Here is a 16,384-nt window from a genome sequence, read left to right as displayed (position 1 = left end):
AGTATCATTATCTCTATGGGAAAAATATTAAAATAATTAAATTTTCTTAACATCTTAGTAGATTAAAAGGTATCCTCACATTGTCCTGAAATTCCAAGTATTATTAACTTCTAACAATATCACCATGTCTAATTAGATGAGCAATAATGTTTTTTTCCTGGAAACTTTAATGTATATATTCTTCAGCTAACCTTCTCAAACTTTTGAATGACACTATATATAACACCTTTCATAACTAAGGTCACTAGGGAATATAGTAGGAATGGTGTAATTTCTAAATTCTTAGTATTTATATATTCTATATACTATACATATAAAAATATTTATGTGTAATACAAGTGAAAGTTCCTAACCACTGTAATGCTTTAAGAGATGCTATTTAATCATCTCAGAAAGTCTTTCAAGATATAATAGATTTTCATCTATTAGAATGTTTTAGAACAGTATAAAAATACTTCCTTAAGATATAGGAATGGATAAGATAAACTTCCAGTTTAGAGCAAGAGTCTATGATCATATTCTATTATATATAGTGGATAATACAGAGTAAACTTTTCAGAAGACTGCAAGGTAATTTAATTTTCTTCCTGTGAAGATAACATGACACTGAAGCTTACAAGATGTCGAGAGTTTATAGATCAAATTCATGATATTCTTTTATTTACATACTACATAGTTATATAGTTCGTTCATTTTGGTCATATACGCTTAGGAGTTTCATAACCACAACAGAGTAATTTAACAACTCAACCCATGAGTGTACTTAGAATAAATAGGCAATTTTTGATATTTTAATCTACACCCATGTTGAGCACCCTGCAGTTTTAATTTATCTAAATTAATACTAAATATCAAAGCAGATTCCACAGCAATTCTACAAAACAAAATCCATCAGAACAACTTCTTTCTGAACCACAAACAAAGCACTTCCTAGAAAAAGAAAGAGAAGACTAGTTCTTAACAGCCCACCTAGGGATAAACTAGATGTTACCAATGCTTCATGCTGAGTTACTATGATCACAGTTCCTTGTGGCACAAATTTTTTAAGCAACCCTGGAAACAACTTCAAAGCTTTCTCAGAACCCCACAGTGATGTGATTAAGATTTAAGTAAACTGCCCTCTTATAAGGTGTCAGGAACTAGCTGGCTAAGCATGCTTAATTCTGTAAAGGGAAGGAAAGAGACTGGGAAGGATGGATGGAAGGATGGATGGATGGATGGATGGATGGATGGGTGGATGGATGGGTGGATGGATGGATAAATGGATGGATAAATGGATGGATAAATGGATGGATGGGTTGGAGAAAGAGAGAAAAAAATAGGGAGGAAAGAAAGTTAAACTAATGTAGATGAAGACATATTTATGAATATAAACAGATCTTCACTTACATATCTATCTATCTATCTATATCCATCATATACATGTGCCTGTGTATAACCATATTGTATGTTCTTACCTCATTAAATGCTTTTTGAAAACCTGATTATAAATTGAGTACAAAATATATAATCTCAGAGTAAAGATTTCACTATTAAATAAAGCTTTAGAGATTTAAAAATTAGGACTACTATTATTTGCTAACTTGAAAAAAACTGCTAAGCATCCACATTCTGTTTATTCCAGTCTTTCTAATATATTACTGATATTTATTTTTAAAAGGATGAACTGTATACATATTTCAACTGACAACTGACTCCTTAAGTCTTGCTGTTTCCCAAATTCTAACCTCAGACCTCTTCTTATTCTGGGCTTTCACACTCTAATCTTCTCCCATAGCTTCAATGACCACCTATAAGAGGGAAACTTCCAATTTTATTTTTATAACTACCATGCTTCTCTAGAATCTAGACTCACATTTCAAGCTGCCTACTGGCTATCTCCACCAACATTATATTGATTTTCTTTATGCATTAAAGGCATAATTATAAATTCCTTTTCCTTAAAGTAAAAACTATAATATTAATATGCTTCATTTGGGGCACTAGATGTAATAATTTTAAAATATACATAACTTCAACCTTTGTAAATTACTTATTATCTACTAAAGGATCTTGATATTTAATGAAATCTTAATAAAAATTTGTGATAAGTAAAAAATACTTTTTCAAAGCACTAAGTTAACTTTTACACAACTCCAGACAAACATCGACCAGACTTGCTTAAAATATGACACACTATAAAGCAACTTGCAAAGAGATAAAGCTAAAGATTTGCCTTTCTATATTTTAAGGTTAACTCCAAAAAATTTTTAAAAACCTGCTTTTTAAAAACATAAGTTAATGGCTTCTGAACAAGAAAAAAAACTACAATTTAAAGTTTTTAATTAGACCCTAAACCAAGATTTGTAGTTGATATACATATACATAAACAATTCTCAACAAAAACAACTAAAGAGCTATTTCTGGGTATTAACTGCATCACCTAATAAATAACAAAACTAAATTAACACATATCACAAAGAGTTCAACTACATAACAATCACATCAAGGTAAGGATCAATTTTTCTTCAGTGACCATATAATAATACTTATAAAGAAGCTACACTCAAAATTTTGATTAGGTCTTTAAAACAGTAAAACCACTCCAATTAATATCTAAAACAGGCATAATCTATAAAACCTACAGATTTTCTGTGAATACCTAGTGTCTATGAATAAAACACTAGTGCAATAACTCATTAAAAGGAAATAAAAAGCAGAAAGCTTTAAAAAATTCACTATCAAAAGTAAAAACAGAATACTAAATACTAAAAACTAGTGAACCAAAATCCAAGTTATCATCCCACTTCCAGAAAACCTCTTTAAGCCTTAAGTTATAGCTTTTAATATCAATAACACAATTTTACTTTGGTGTTATTGTATTTAAACAAATGTTGGTCTTCAAAGAAAACTTTGATCTTTTTTAACTAAAATTGTAAAAATAAGACCTAGACTAATACATCAACAGAAAAGAATTCAGAGCTCAACAACAAACACACACATATACATGAAAAATTGGTATATGACAAGGGGCATTACAAATCAGTAAAGAATGGACTATTGAACTCCTGGTGCCAGAGTAACTGACTATTCATCAGCCAAAAAATAAAAGGAAAGGGGGGAAGAAAAAAGATCCTATGGTAAGCAGCCTCTAAGATGGACCTAAACATATTTCTACATTTTGCAAGGTGATAAAATACTAACACTAAGAGGCTATAGAAAGTTAAAGATATATACTGTAGTCAGTAGAGCAAGCACTAAAAAAAGAAAAATGAAAAAATACATAAAAATGGAATTCTAAAAAAAAATTCTTCTTTCAGTTTCCAGTTCCCATGTAAGGAGCTTGGAAGTCATCACTCAGTCCTAACACCAAGGAAAAAGCTGAACAAACTGAAAACTCAACAACTTTTCTCAGATCCATAAAAGAAGTGAAGTTACACTGCAAACTGCTGCCCCCAAAATTGGGGAGATACAGGCAGATACAGAGAATCACAACTTACCAAAGCAGAAACTCACAAGCTGAAACCTCCAAGAGCAAGAGAGCTAGGGTAGGAAAACCTGAACTGTAACCAATGAATAGCAGGAGGCTCAGGGTGGACAAGTCAGAGAGTTAAAAATTTCAAGGCTACCCAGTCATAAGGGGGACCCCCACTTTTGTGGTTTTATCTCCAGGAGCTTGGCTAAGTTCTCAAGTACATATCAGAGAAAAATCCTCTTGTGCTTCCAAGCAAGGTGAGGAGAAAAGGAACCATTCTGAAATAATCCAGAGCACTCTTCCTAACAAGGCTTGCCCTTAAGAGAAACTAGTTAACCAGAGCCCAACCTGCTGGTGTATTATGAGAGCCTAACCGACCTGGGGAAGGGAAATACCCAACTCTAGCCGAAATACCCAACTCCAGAACACTCTAGCCATCCTGCACCACCAAAGGGGAGGGGAAACACTGAGAAACACTGGTCAAGTTCACAGTCTAGAGACATAAGGTCACTGAGAGACAGAGACCTAATCTAAGGACTATAGAACACTTCCCCTCCCCCCACACCTCATCACCATATTACTAAAGGCCTATTTACAGCAGTTCCTTTTAGCAGGACATCATGTCCAGCTATCTAGAAAAAATTACAAGGCATACCAAAAGGCAAAAAACACTACTTGAAGAGACAGAACAAGCCTCAGAACCAGACATGGCAGGGATGTTGTAATTATCAGACCAGAAATTTAAAACAACAATGATCACCATGCTAAGAGTTCTAATGGATAAAGTAGACAGCATGTAAGCACAGATGAGCAATGTAAGCAGAGAGATAGAAATCCTAAGGAAGAACCATAAAGAAAAGAAACTGTAACAGATATGAAGAATGCCTTTGATGGGATTATTTAGTAGACTGAATACAGCTGAGGAAAGAATCTGACCTACAGGATATATCAGTAGAATCCTTGAAAACTGAAAAGCAAAGAGAGCAAAGCCTGAAAAAAAACAGAATAGAATATCCAAGGACTGTGGGACAACTACAAAAGGTTTAACATATGCATAATGAGAATAGCAGAAAAAGAAGGAAAAAAGAAAGGAATAGAGGAAATATTTCAAACAATAATGACTGAGAATTTTCCCACATTAATGTCAGACACCAAACCACAGATCCAGGAAGCTCAGAGAACATCAAGCAGGATAAATTCCAAAAAAAAACTATACTTAGGCATATCATGTTCAAACTTCAGAAAATGAAACATTAAGAAAAATCATGAAAGAAGACAAAAAAAAAAACATAACCTTACCTGGAGAGGAACAAAGATAAAAATTACATCAAACTTCTCAGAACCCATGCAACAAGAGAGTGAAGTGAAATATTTAAAGGGTTAAGAGAAAACAACACCAACCTAGAATTCTGTACCCTGTGAAATTATCCTTCAAAAGTGAAGGACAAATAAAGACTTCACTGGACAAAAATTGAGAGAATTTGTTGACAGTAGACCTGCTCTGCAAGAAATATTAAATGCTAAATGTTCTCTAGAGAGAAGGAAAATCATACAGGTCAGAAACTCATCTACATAAAGAAAGGTAGAGCAGCAAAGAAACAATAAGCAAAGGTAAAATAAAAAATTTTATGTTTCTTATTAATTGCTTTAACAGATCACAGTTTGTTCAAAATAATAACAGCAACAATATATTTGATTATGTATGCTTATGTATATATCTATCTGTGCACGTGTATATATACATATATAAGTATATATATGTGTATACATATATGTGTGTATATATATATGCTTCTGTATTATATACACAAGTATATATAAGTGAAGTGAATGACAGCAATGATACAAGAGACAAGAGGAAGGAATTAGGATTATGTTGTTATTATAAGGTACTCTCAGTACCTATGAAGGAGTATAGCATAACTTGAAAGCAGACTTCGATTAGTTGTATGTATATTGAAAAATCTAGGGCACAGGCCGGCCCCGTGGCATAGCGGTTAAGTGTGCACGCTCCGCTGCTGGCAGCCCAGGTTTGGATCCCGGGCACGCACCAATGCACCACTTGTCAGGCCATGCTGTGGCACCGTCCCATATAAAGTGGAGGAAGATGGGCACAGACGTTAGCCCAGGGCCAGTCTTCCTCAGCAAAAAGACGAGGATTGGCATGGATGTTAGCTCAGGGCTGATCTTCCTCAAAAAAAAAAAAAAAAATTCTAGGGCAATCACTACAAGTAAAAAAAGAAGCATAAATGATATGCTAAGAAAGAAGAGAAACTGGAACCATATAAAATGTTCAATTTAAACTGCAAAAGGCAGAATAAGAGTTGAAGACAAAAACTGAAACAAAGAACAAGGGCAACAAAGAGAAAACAGTAATGAATATGGTAGATATTAATCCAACGAAATCAATAATCACTTTAATGTCAATGGTCTACATACACCAATTAAAAGGCAGAGGTGGGACAGAGTTGATCAAAAAACACAACCCAACTATATGTCATCTACAAGAAACCCAATTTAAATATAAAGACGTATACAGATTAAAATAAATAAGCATAAGAAAAAACACTCCACAACATATATCCATCAAGGTACTGCAAATTAAAACAACAATGAGATATCCACCACACACCTATTAGAATGGCCAAAATTCGGAACACTGGTAATGCTAAATGCTGGTGAGGATGTGAAGCAATAGAAACTCTCATTCATTGCTGGTGGGAATGCAAAATGGTACAGCCACTTTGGAAGACAGCTTGGTGGTTTCTTACAAAATATGATCCAACAATCACGCCCCTTGGTAATTTCCCAAAGAGGCTGAAAACTTATGTCCACACAAAAACGTGCACATGGATGTTTATAGCAGCTTTATTCATAATTGCCAAAACTTGGAAGCAACCAAGACATCCTTCAATAGGTAAATAGATAAACTGTGGTACATCCAAACAATGGAATACTATTCAGCACTAAAAAATCAATGGCCTATCAAGCCATAAAAAGAAACTTAAAGGCATATTACTAAGTAAAAGAAGCCAGTCTGAAGAGCCTACATACTATATGATTTCAACTATATGACATTATGGAAAAGGTAAAACTATGGAGACAGTAAAAAGATCAGTGGTTACCAGGGATTGGGGGGAAGGAGGAATGAATAGGCAAGCACAGAGGATTTTTAGGACAGTGAAATTATTCTGCATGATACTATAATGGTCGATACACATCATTATACATTTGTCCAAACTCATAAAATGTATAACATCAGGTGAACCCTAATGTAAATTATGGATTTGGGATGATAATGATGTGTCAATGTAGATTCATCAATTGTAATAAATGTACCACTCTTGGAGGATGTTGATAATCACGGAGGCTATGCATGTGTAGGGGCAGGGGATATATGACAAATTATTTTACCTTCCTCTCAATTTTGCTTTGAATCTAAAACTGCTCCAAAAAAATAAAGTCTTTAAAAAAAGTAACACACAGTGTCATGTTCTACAAAAAATAAAAATTCAAATAATGGAAAAGTAAGCAGGAAAAGGAACAGAGAAAGAAAAAAAAAAACAGAAAACAAAACAGTAGACCTAATCTAACTATATCAATAAATACACCAAATATTAATGGACTAAAAAATCTGATCAAAAGGCAAAAATTAGCAGAATAGATTTTAAAAACCAAGACCCAACTATATACTATCTGCAAAGAATACACCTTAAATATAAAGACACAGGTGGTTGAAATTAATTGGAAAGAAAAATATATACTATGCAAAGCAGTAAGTAAGAGAAGGCTGGAATAGTAATATTAATATCAAATAAAACAGAATTCAGAACAAAGAGAATTATCTGGGCTATAGAGGAACATTTTGTATTGATAAAAGGTTCAATTAATCATGAAGAAATGGCAATCATAAATGTGTATATACCAATAAAATCTTCACAGAAACTGAAAACATTCAAGAGAGAAACAGACAAACCTAGAACCACAGTTGGAGATTTTAATACCTTTCTCTCAGCAAATGATAAAACCAGACAAAAAAATTAGTAACAACATAGATCAGTAGTTCTCCACAAAGGAGAACTACACTGTCCCATAGGGACATGTTTCCCACGAAACATTATCCGTTGTCTCAATTTGGTGGTAGGGAGGAGAAGAGAGTGCTAATGGTATGTATGAGTACAATGCACAGGACAGCCCTCCCCAAAATAAAGAATTACCTGGCCCAAAACATGTCAATAGTGCCAAGATTGGGAAACTAGGCAAATGCAAGCAAAAAGAAAGAAAAGTAACTAAAAATCTCAAGCCAAAAGGCATTAAATGAAATGAAAAACATACTTTTTAATGCTAGAAATTCCACCTCAAAATGAAGATACAATCTGAAAAACATAATTTATAGCATAGATCTTATGGCTATCCATCAACCTTTGAACTCCAATAAAAGAAAATGCATCTTTTTTTCAAATGTTCATAAAAGAGTCAAAAAAAATGGGCACAAATTAAGCCACAAAGAAAACTTGATTAAGTTTCATACAGAGCAAATACTACAAACAACATTCTCAAATAAGAATGCAATAAAAGTAGAAATTAATAACAAGGAGGCCCTTCCATCTTCTTAAGTTCTCTACTAAATAATTCTTATATCAAAGGGGAAATACAAAACTAAAATTGCAGAATTTCTAGAAAATGCTGATAATGAAAATAGTACATATCCAAATCTATGGGATATATAATTAAAGCAGTGATAAGAATATTCATAGCCTTAAACAGTTATATCAACAGAACTTAAAGAATAAAAATAAATAAGCCTCAAACTAAAAAGCTTTTAAAAAGGAAAGCAAATTAGTCAAAAGAAAGTAGGAGAAAACAATAAAAACAAGAATTGAATTAGAAAACCAAAAACAGAACTAATAACAAAGATGATTCATTAAAAAACAAAATCAACAAAATTAGCAGCTAACTTGATAAAAAAGGGAAATGGCACAATTATACAAAATAAATAAGTTGAGAAATAACCATTGAAAACATAAAATTCAATCAAGTCATAACAGACTACTTTGTACAACTCTGCAAATATAAAAATCTTTATAAAAAGGATAATTTCTGGGAAATTGATAATTTTTAAGAGATGGATAACTTTCTAGCTGTTAGAGAAAGTTACTAAAACTCTTTCTCCATTGAGTGAGTTCCAAGTTTAAACAGACCAATTTCCATACAGGAAACTGATAACTTTTTCTAAGAACAACCATACCCAAAGAGTCACCATGCCCAGGAGGTTTCACAGAAGAACGACCATATACTCAAAGGCCAGAATATTCATTGCTACTAAATTATTCCAGAGCAAGAAAAAAGGAGGAAAACTTCTGCAATATTTTATCAAGTAAATATGACACTCAAACCTGCTAAAGAATAACACACACATACATAAACAATGACACAAATAGTGATGTCATGAATGAATTGAGGTTCATTCCAGCAAAGCGAGAATTGTGGAAGGTTAGAAAATCCATTCCTCTAATTCACCATAAACAATAGATTTATGGAAAAGATCTGGTGATTACCACTTTAAATTACATATTCAAACTTGGAACCACTTGGAACTATGGACTTCCTCAAGGCCTCAGCAGCATCTATGAAGTATGTTCTTACCAAGGATGTTTAATCTGAATCTAATGGGTCTTTAGACCGAACTTGAAGTTAACAGGAAATACATGAGATAAAGGAACCAATTAAACAATTCCATGAGGAAAAAATTCAGACAAAATAAAAAATGTTTTATATACAACAAGACAACTGGCCTGGCCACGTCAATAAGTCAATGCCATGGGGGGAAAAAGTGGGGAGATTAACCTAGATTAAAAGAAGATAAAGAAGGGGGCTGGCCTAGTGGCATAGCGGTTAAGCTCACGCGCTCCACTTCAGCAGCCCGGGGGTCGTGGGTTCGGATCCTCGGCGCACACGGACACGCCACTTGTCAAGCCATGCTGTGGCGGCATCCCTTATAAAGTAGAGGAACACGGGCACGGATGTTAGCCCAGGGCCAATCTTCCTCAAGAGAAAGAGGAGGATTGGCATCAGATGTTAGCTCAGGGCTAATCTTCCTCACAAAAAAAAAAGAAGATAAAGAAATACAATGCCATACATAAACTTAGACTAGATTCTGGTTCAAAAAAACAGCTATAAAAGCATTTTAGGACAAGGTGGACTAGACAGTATTATGGAATCACTGCTAATTTTCTTCTGTGTAATAACAGTGTTGTAATTATGTAGGAAAGTATCCTTATTTTAGAATATGCATGCTGAAGTATTTAGGAGTAAAGTGTCATGATGTCTACAATGTACTTCCATATGGTTCATACACACACACACACACACAAAACCACACGTATCTATACATACAAGCACATAAAATAAAGTAAAAATGGCAAAACGTCAACAACTGTTGACTCTAGGTGATGGTTACACAGATGCTCATTTCAACATTTTCTGTTACAAAGTAAGCAAATACTTCAAAAATGTTATCACATTACTCAAGTGCTAAAAATAAATCATAGCAAACTTGGCTTAAAGCATCTTTAACAGCTTAATAAACATAAACAATAGTATTAGTATAAAGTTAAATTTTCTATCAAATATTTGCAAGACTATAAAATACATGTGGAAGTATTTCTCAACCCTGGACTACAATAAATGATAAGCAAAAAAAAAAAATTTCTAGTCAGGTGGGGGATAGTAAATCAGTTCTATTAAACATGTAGCTACATAAAATTTTACCTGCTTTTTCTTTCAATTAGAATGGCCACATAAGATGCTGGCAGAGCGGCACCAAAGCCAGGACTCCATGAGTAGAATTTTCCAAGTATCTTCCTGAAATTCAAATTTGGAATGTTTGTGTGAAATTTCTAGTTGGTCATTTCAGTTATTATGAATAGAGAAAAAGTTTCCCTTCTCAGTCCACCCTCTATCTAAACGTCCCACAGCAACTTAAATACAACTCTCTCTCCCCTATCCCCATGAACTTTTTCTCTCTCCTCTACTTTCCTAGGTTAATGGCATCAACAACTACCTATCTGTCTAGGTGTGACACTTGAGATATCCTTGGCTTCTCCTTCTCCCTTACCCCATACACTAAATCATTCCCTTAAATTTTTCCATATGCAATTTATCTCTCAAATTCCTCTCAACCTACTGCCCCTGCCTTAGTTAAGTCCCTCACCATCTCTTACTCAGGTTACTACAACAGCAAACTAACAGGTGTCTCTCCTTCCAATAATTTAGCCAGTCATATTCATTCAGACATTCCCTGGATCCATATTGCTCACTATGCAAACCCTCTATAGATGTTCTATATCCTTATCTATCAAATGGGAATAATAATATTACCTATCCCATACAGTTGCCATGAGGACTACATGAGATACTCCCCAGCACCATGCATGGCACATAGAAAGTACTCAGAAAAAGTTAGCTGTTATTACAATTATTATTATTATTACTACTATTTTTAACACATGATATTCAACAAATGTCTCTCCTTTGCTTCTACAACCCTTGATAACTTTTTCTTATAGCACTTACGAAAGTATTTCATATTTTTTAATTACGTATATATCATTTTTCATTTACCAGAATATGTCCCTTGAAAGTAAGAATCTGCATAGTGTCTCACACATTATAAATGGCGATTAGCTGCTTCGGGTTTTTTTGTGTGTGTGTATGAGGAAGATGAGCCCTGAGCTAACATCCAATGCCAATCCTCCTCTTTTTGCTGAGGAAGATTGGCCCTGGGCTAACTTCCTGTACTTTATATGGGATGCCGCCACAGCATGGCTTGACAAGCAGTGCATCAGTGCGCACCCAGGATCCGAACCTGCAAACCTGGGGCCACCGAAGTGGAGCATGCGCACTTAACCGCTGCGCCACCGGGCCAGCCCCACCGGGTTTTTAAAGAGAAAAAAGAAAAGAAATTTGGAGATGTTAGGATGATTTTTTTCCTTTCAAAGACAACATGTTCCTAAGAAAGGCAGAAGCAGCACATAAAAATTATAAGAAATTATCTGAATAAAGTTGGTCAATTGCTAAACGATGCGTTATAGGAAAAAATATATACACATACAGATAAGGATCAAGAATCACAGAAGAAATGATCTTTCTAATTAAAGCTTAGCTTTAAAAGAATTAGAAAACCTACTGATCATACATAACATGGGTATTTCCTAAATGAAGGACATCAGAAACTTTCTGCCTGAGAAGATGAGGTGATTCTCCCTCCAATATAAAATCCACAAAGGACTTCACACGTTATTGAACGTAAAATTAAAGGAAAATAACTCAATGAGTCACTTACAGGAGGAACACATATGTTAACTTATTATAAGTATTTTATGTTTCCACAACTTAACCAAACAGGTTCATAGAACATAAAGAAATATGCTGTAATAGCAATTTACTATTATTGCAATGTTTTAAACCTAACTATCCAATAACTTTATTTTTAGAGTTTTAACAAGCATTAGAAACTTTCCAGAGACCACATGACAAAGAGTTTCTTACACAGATTTTTAAGTCAATTTAAAGGCATGCTTTACTCAATATTATAAACCTTATCAATTATTTTCTGCACAATCTAAAAGTTTATCAATATTAATGTTCTGAGGGAAAAAACCTGTAAAATACATTTGGAAATTATATTTTTAATTGCAGGTAAAATATACCTGCAGAACCACTTTGGGCGAAACTAATTGGTAACACTAATATGAGGATAACATGAAGTGACCATTTTAACTTGACAGACTAAAAAAATACTAGTTTGGGTTTTCAACAATCAATGGAGAAAAAGATAAAAAGTAAGTATCTAATAAACATGTTAGGTATATCACAGCACTAAAAACTGAATTCTAAAAACATGTACATTGTATGAAGCATGTGACAGATAATGTATATATTATTATTATTATTATTATCGTTATTATTATTATTATTATTTTGTGTGTGTGTGTGTGTGGAAGATCAGCCCTGAGCTAACATCCATGCCAATCCTCCTCTTTTTGCTGAGGAAGACCGGCCCTGAGCTAACATCTGTTGCCAATCCTCCTCCTTTTTTCTTCCCTTTTTCTCCTCAAAGCCCCAGTAGATAGTTGTATGTCATAGCTGCACATCCTTCTAGTTGCTGTATGTGGGATGCGGCCTTAGCACGGCCTGACAAGCAGTGCATCGGTGCGCGCCTGGGATCCGAACCCGGGCAGCCAGCAGCGGAGCACGCACTTAACCGCTAAGCCATGGCCGGCCCCCCAGATAATGTATATAAGACTGAATCATAAGCAAAAGTTTCATCAGTAGCATATGCCAGAAGTTAACTTATTGTTTTATATATAAACACGAGCATTTTATAGTCCCTTTCAAGTTTGTTCACTGCATATGGACCTAACCTATATCATGGACAGTTGCTTTGAATTCCTGATCTATGAAACTGAAAAGTTAAGAAATCCTCATCAACAACTTGGTAAATAGGTAGGCCTCAGAAAATGTATGCATGATATATTAAAGCACTTTTGCTATATAATCACAGCAATAATTTGAAGCTTATATTACATCTTTAGGCCAAGAGGCCCACAGCTCTTGGGTTTACAAGCTTTCTTTGAGATAAATAAATGTCATTTCACAAAGAGAAAAAAATATACAAGCAGTGACCTGCACAACATTTTTATAAACATGTTTGTTTCAGTTTTAACAAAGGAACTTGTATTAACCTCCAGTGGTGATTATGAGTACCAACCTTAAAATGCAAAAGAAAGCCATATACAAGGCACCATTCGCGGTCAGAAATGAAGCAGATTGTAGGATCTCAGGGAGTAGTTTGTGTAAATAATAGTCTAATTTTCGTTTCCGGAGAATTGCTGCAATCTGGAAAGAGAAAGGCTTTTTTGTTTAATCCAACCAACTTTTCCTACTTAAATTAGCTCTTACATGAAAGCTACTGAATAATAGCAGATATTTTAAAATTAAAGTAAAAACTCTAGCATTTTACTGGCTCCTTTACAAAAATACAATTTCTGGGACAGAAAAGAAGACACTTTAACTTATTGAAGATATAATGGGTAAAATATACACCAAGAAATGACAACGTGGGTCATACGATGAGGAACCTCCAAATGTTGAGGTAAATACTCATAATGCCTTAAAAACATTCTTAAACTGAAAAGTAAAATATATTTTAAATGGAAAATATAAAGTATAAATCAAGATAAACATACAAAAATCATTCATATTTCTATATACGAGCAATAAGCAAATAGACACAGAAATTAAAAATACAATAGCATTTATAACTCCTCAAAAAAATGAAATACTTAGGGAAAAATCTACAATACTCATACAGAACTTGTATGCTGAAAACTACACAATGCTGATGAAAGAAATCAAAGAAGATATCAATAAATGTCCATGGATTGGAAGACTCAATATGGTAAAGATATCAATTCTCTCCAAAATGATCAATGGGTTTAATGTAATTTCTGTCACAATCCCAGAGTGCTTTCTGTAGATAAAGACAAGATTATCCTGAAATTTATAAAGAAAAGCAAAGGAACTATAAGAGCTAAAACAACCTTGAAAAAGAGAATAAAGTGGGAGGAACAAGTCTACCCAATTTCAAGACTTATTATATAGCTACAGCATCAGGCTTTGTGATATCGGCAGAAGGAGAGACAGAGATTAACGAAACAGAATAGAGAACCTAGAAATACATCCAAGTGATTTTTGACAAGGTGTAAAAAGGCAATTCTATGGAGGAAAGGTAGCCGCCTCAACAAACGGTGCTGGAGCAAGTGGACATTCATAGGCTAAAAAAAAAAAAAAATCAACCTCAACCTGTCTCACATTTTATACAAAAATTAATTCGAAATGGATCATAGACATAACTTTAAAACATAAAACTACAAAACTTTTAGGGAAAAAAAATTGGAGAAAATCTTAGGGATCTAAGGCTAGGCAAAGAATTTTTAGGCATGACACTAAAAGCACAAGTCATAAAAGGAAAAACTGTAAATTACACTTCAAAATTAAAACTTTTTCTCTCTGAAAGACTTATTAAGCAGATAAAAAGACTAGCTACAGAATGGGAAAAAAATACTTGTAAACTACATATCAAGCAAAGGACTAGTCTCTAGAATATATAAGGAAATCTCAAAACTTAACAGTAAAAAAAAAAAAGTCAACAATCCAATTAGAAAATGGCAAAAGATATAAACAGACATTTCACTGAAGAGGATATGAAAATGGCAGATAAGCACATTAGCCTTTAAGGAAATGCAAATTAAAACCACAATGAGCTATCACTATACAACTATCAGAATGGCTAAAATTAAAAAGAATTCTGAAAACACCAAATGCTGACAAAGACGCAGAGAAATTGGATCACTCGCGCATTGCTGGGGGGAATGTGAAATGGCACAGCCATTCTGGAAAACAGTTTGACAGTTTCTTAAAAAACTAAACAAGCAACTATCATTTGACCCACCAATTGCAGTCCAGGGTTTTTATCCTAGAGAAATGAAAATGTTATGTTCACACAAAATCTGTGCACAAATATCTATAGCAGCTTTGTTTGTAATAGTCAAAAACAGGAAACAACCCAAGTCCTTCAAGAGGTGAATGGTTTAAAGAACTGTGGTCGGGCCGGCCCCATGGCTTAGCGGTTAAGTGCGCGCGCTCTGCTGCTGGCGGCCCGGGGTTCGGATCCCGGGTGCGCACCAACGCACTGCTTCTCCGGCCATCCTGAGGCCGCGTCCCACATACAGCAACTAGAAGGATGTGCAACTATGACATACAACTATCTACTGGGGCTTTGGGGGAAAAAAATAAATAAATAAAATTATAAAAAAAAATAAAAATAAAAATAAAGAACTGTGGTGTATCCATACCATGGAATACTACTCAGCAATAAAAAGGAACAAACTAGCGATATATGAAACAATCTTCATAACTCTCCAGATAAATATGCTGAGTGAAAAAGGCCAATCCCAAAAGACTACATACTGCATGTTTCCATTTATATAACATTCTTGAAATAACAAAATTACAAAATGAAAAGTAAATTAATGGTTGCCCCTCAGGTTAAGAGGAGGGGAGTAAGTGGGAGGGAAATGGGTGTGGCTATAAAAGGACAACATGAGGGATCCTTGTGGTGATGGAAATGTTCTGTATCTTGATTATATCAATGGCAGTATTTTGATTGTGATATCTTACTATCATTTTGCAAGATGATATCATTGGGAGAAACCAGATACAGTACAGGGAATCTATTATTTCTTACAACTGCATAAGAATCTACGATCTTCTCAAAACAAAAAGTTCAATTAAAACAAAAAAGCAGTCATCCACATGATCAATGAGCATATGAAATATGCTCAGCATCATTAGTCATCAAAGAATTGCACAGTGAAATACCACTACACACGCACTAGCATGACTAAGATAAAAAGAACTGAAAATGCAAAGTACTGTTGGGAATAAAGTAACTGGAACTTCACACATTGCTGGTGGGAATGTAAAACTGCACAGTTATTTTGGAAAACCATTATTATCTAATGAAATTAAATGTGTACTTATTCTATGATCCAGCATTTCCACTCCTAGGTATATACCCAAGAGAAATAAGTGCTTATTTCCACCAAAAGTTACATTCATAGCACTATCTATAATTACAAACACTGCAAAACACCTAAGTGTTCATTAACAATAAAGTGGATAAACTGTACATATTTGCAATATTGGTAGACCAAACTGTACAGTGTATTGTGAGAAACAGGGAAAATCTGACATAAAATGTGGGAAACAACCTAGGACCTAATCATCACTGTGCTCTAACTCAGAGCCTCTAACCAGGGTTTACAAGTGGCCGAAATACTGATCCTCTCAGCAGTCTGGGTAGCC

At 34.3% G+C, this 16,384-nt stretch overlaps 1 protein-coding gene across 4 annotated transcripts in view; it reads right to left on the bottom strand.

Annotated features, from left to right (window-relative positions):
- Window positions 1-16,384, bottom strand: part of TMEM135 (transmembrane protein 135) — a 236,672-nt gene that overhangs the window by 207,203 nt on the left and 13,085 nt on the right. For 3 of the 4 annotated variants that reach the window (XM_087433560.1, XM_004434089.3, XM_087433561.1), the window contains exons 2-3: window positions 13,227-13,354; window positions 10,226-10,318 (exon numbers count right to left, since the gene is read on the bottom strand). In XM_087433560.1, coding sequence (XP_087289686.1) covers window positions 10,226-10,318; window positions 13,227-13,354 — 221 coding nt within the window. The remainder of the gene's footprint in view (window positions 1-10,225; window positions 10,319-13,226; window positions 13,355-16,384) is intronic. The other variant, XM_087433562.1, reaches the window with a different exon arrangement.

Source organism: Ceratotherium simum, chromosome 7 (genome assembly GCF_057802395.1).
Source record: "Ceratotherium simum simum isolate JZ-2026a chromosome 7, ASM5780239v1, whole genome shotgun sequence".
In the NCBI taxonomy this organism is placed as follows: Eukaryota; Metazoa; Chordata; class Mammalia; order Perissodactyla; family Rhinocerotidae; genus Ceratotherium; species Ceratotherium simum.
This window is presented reverse-complemented; position numbering and strand designations above follow the sequence as displayed.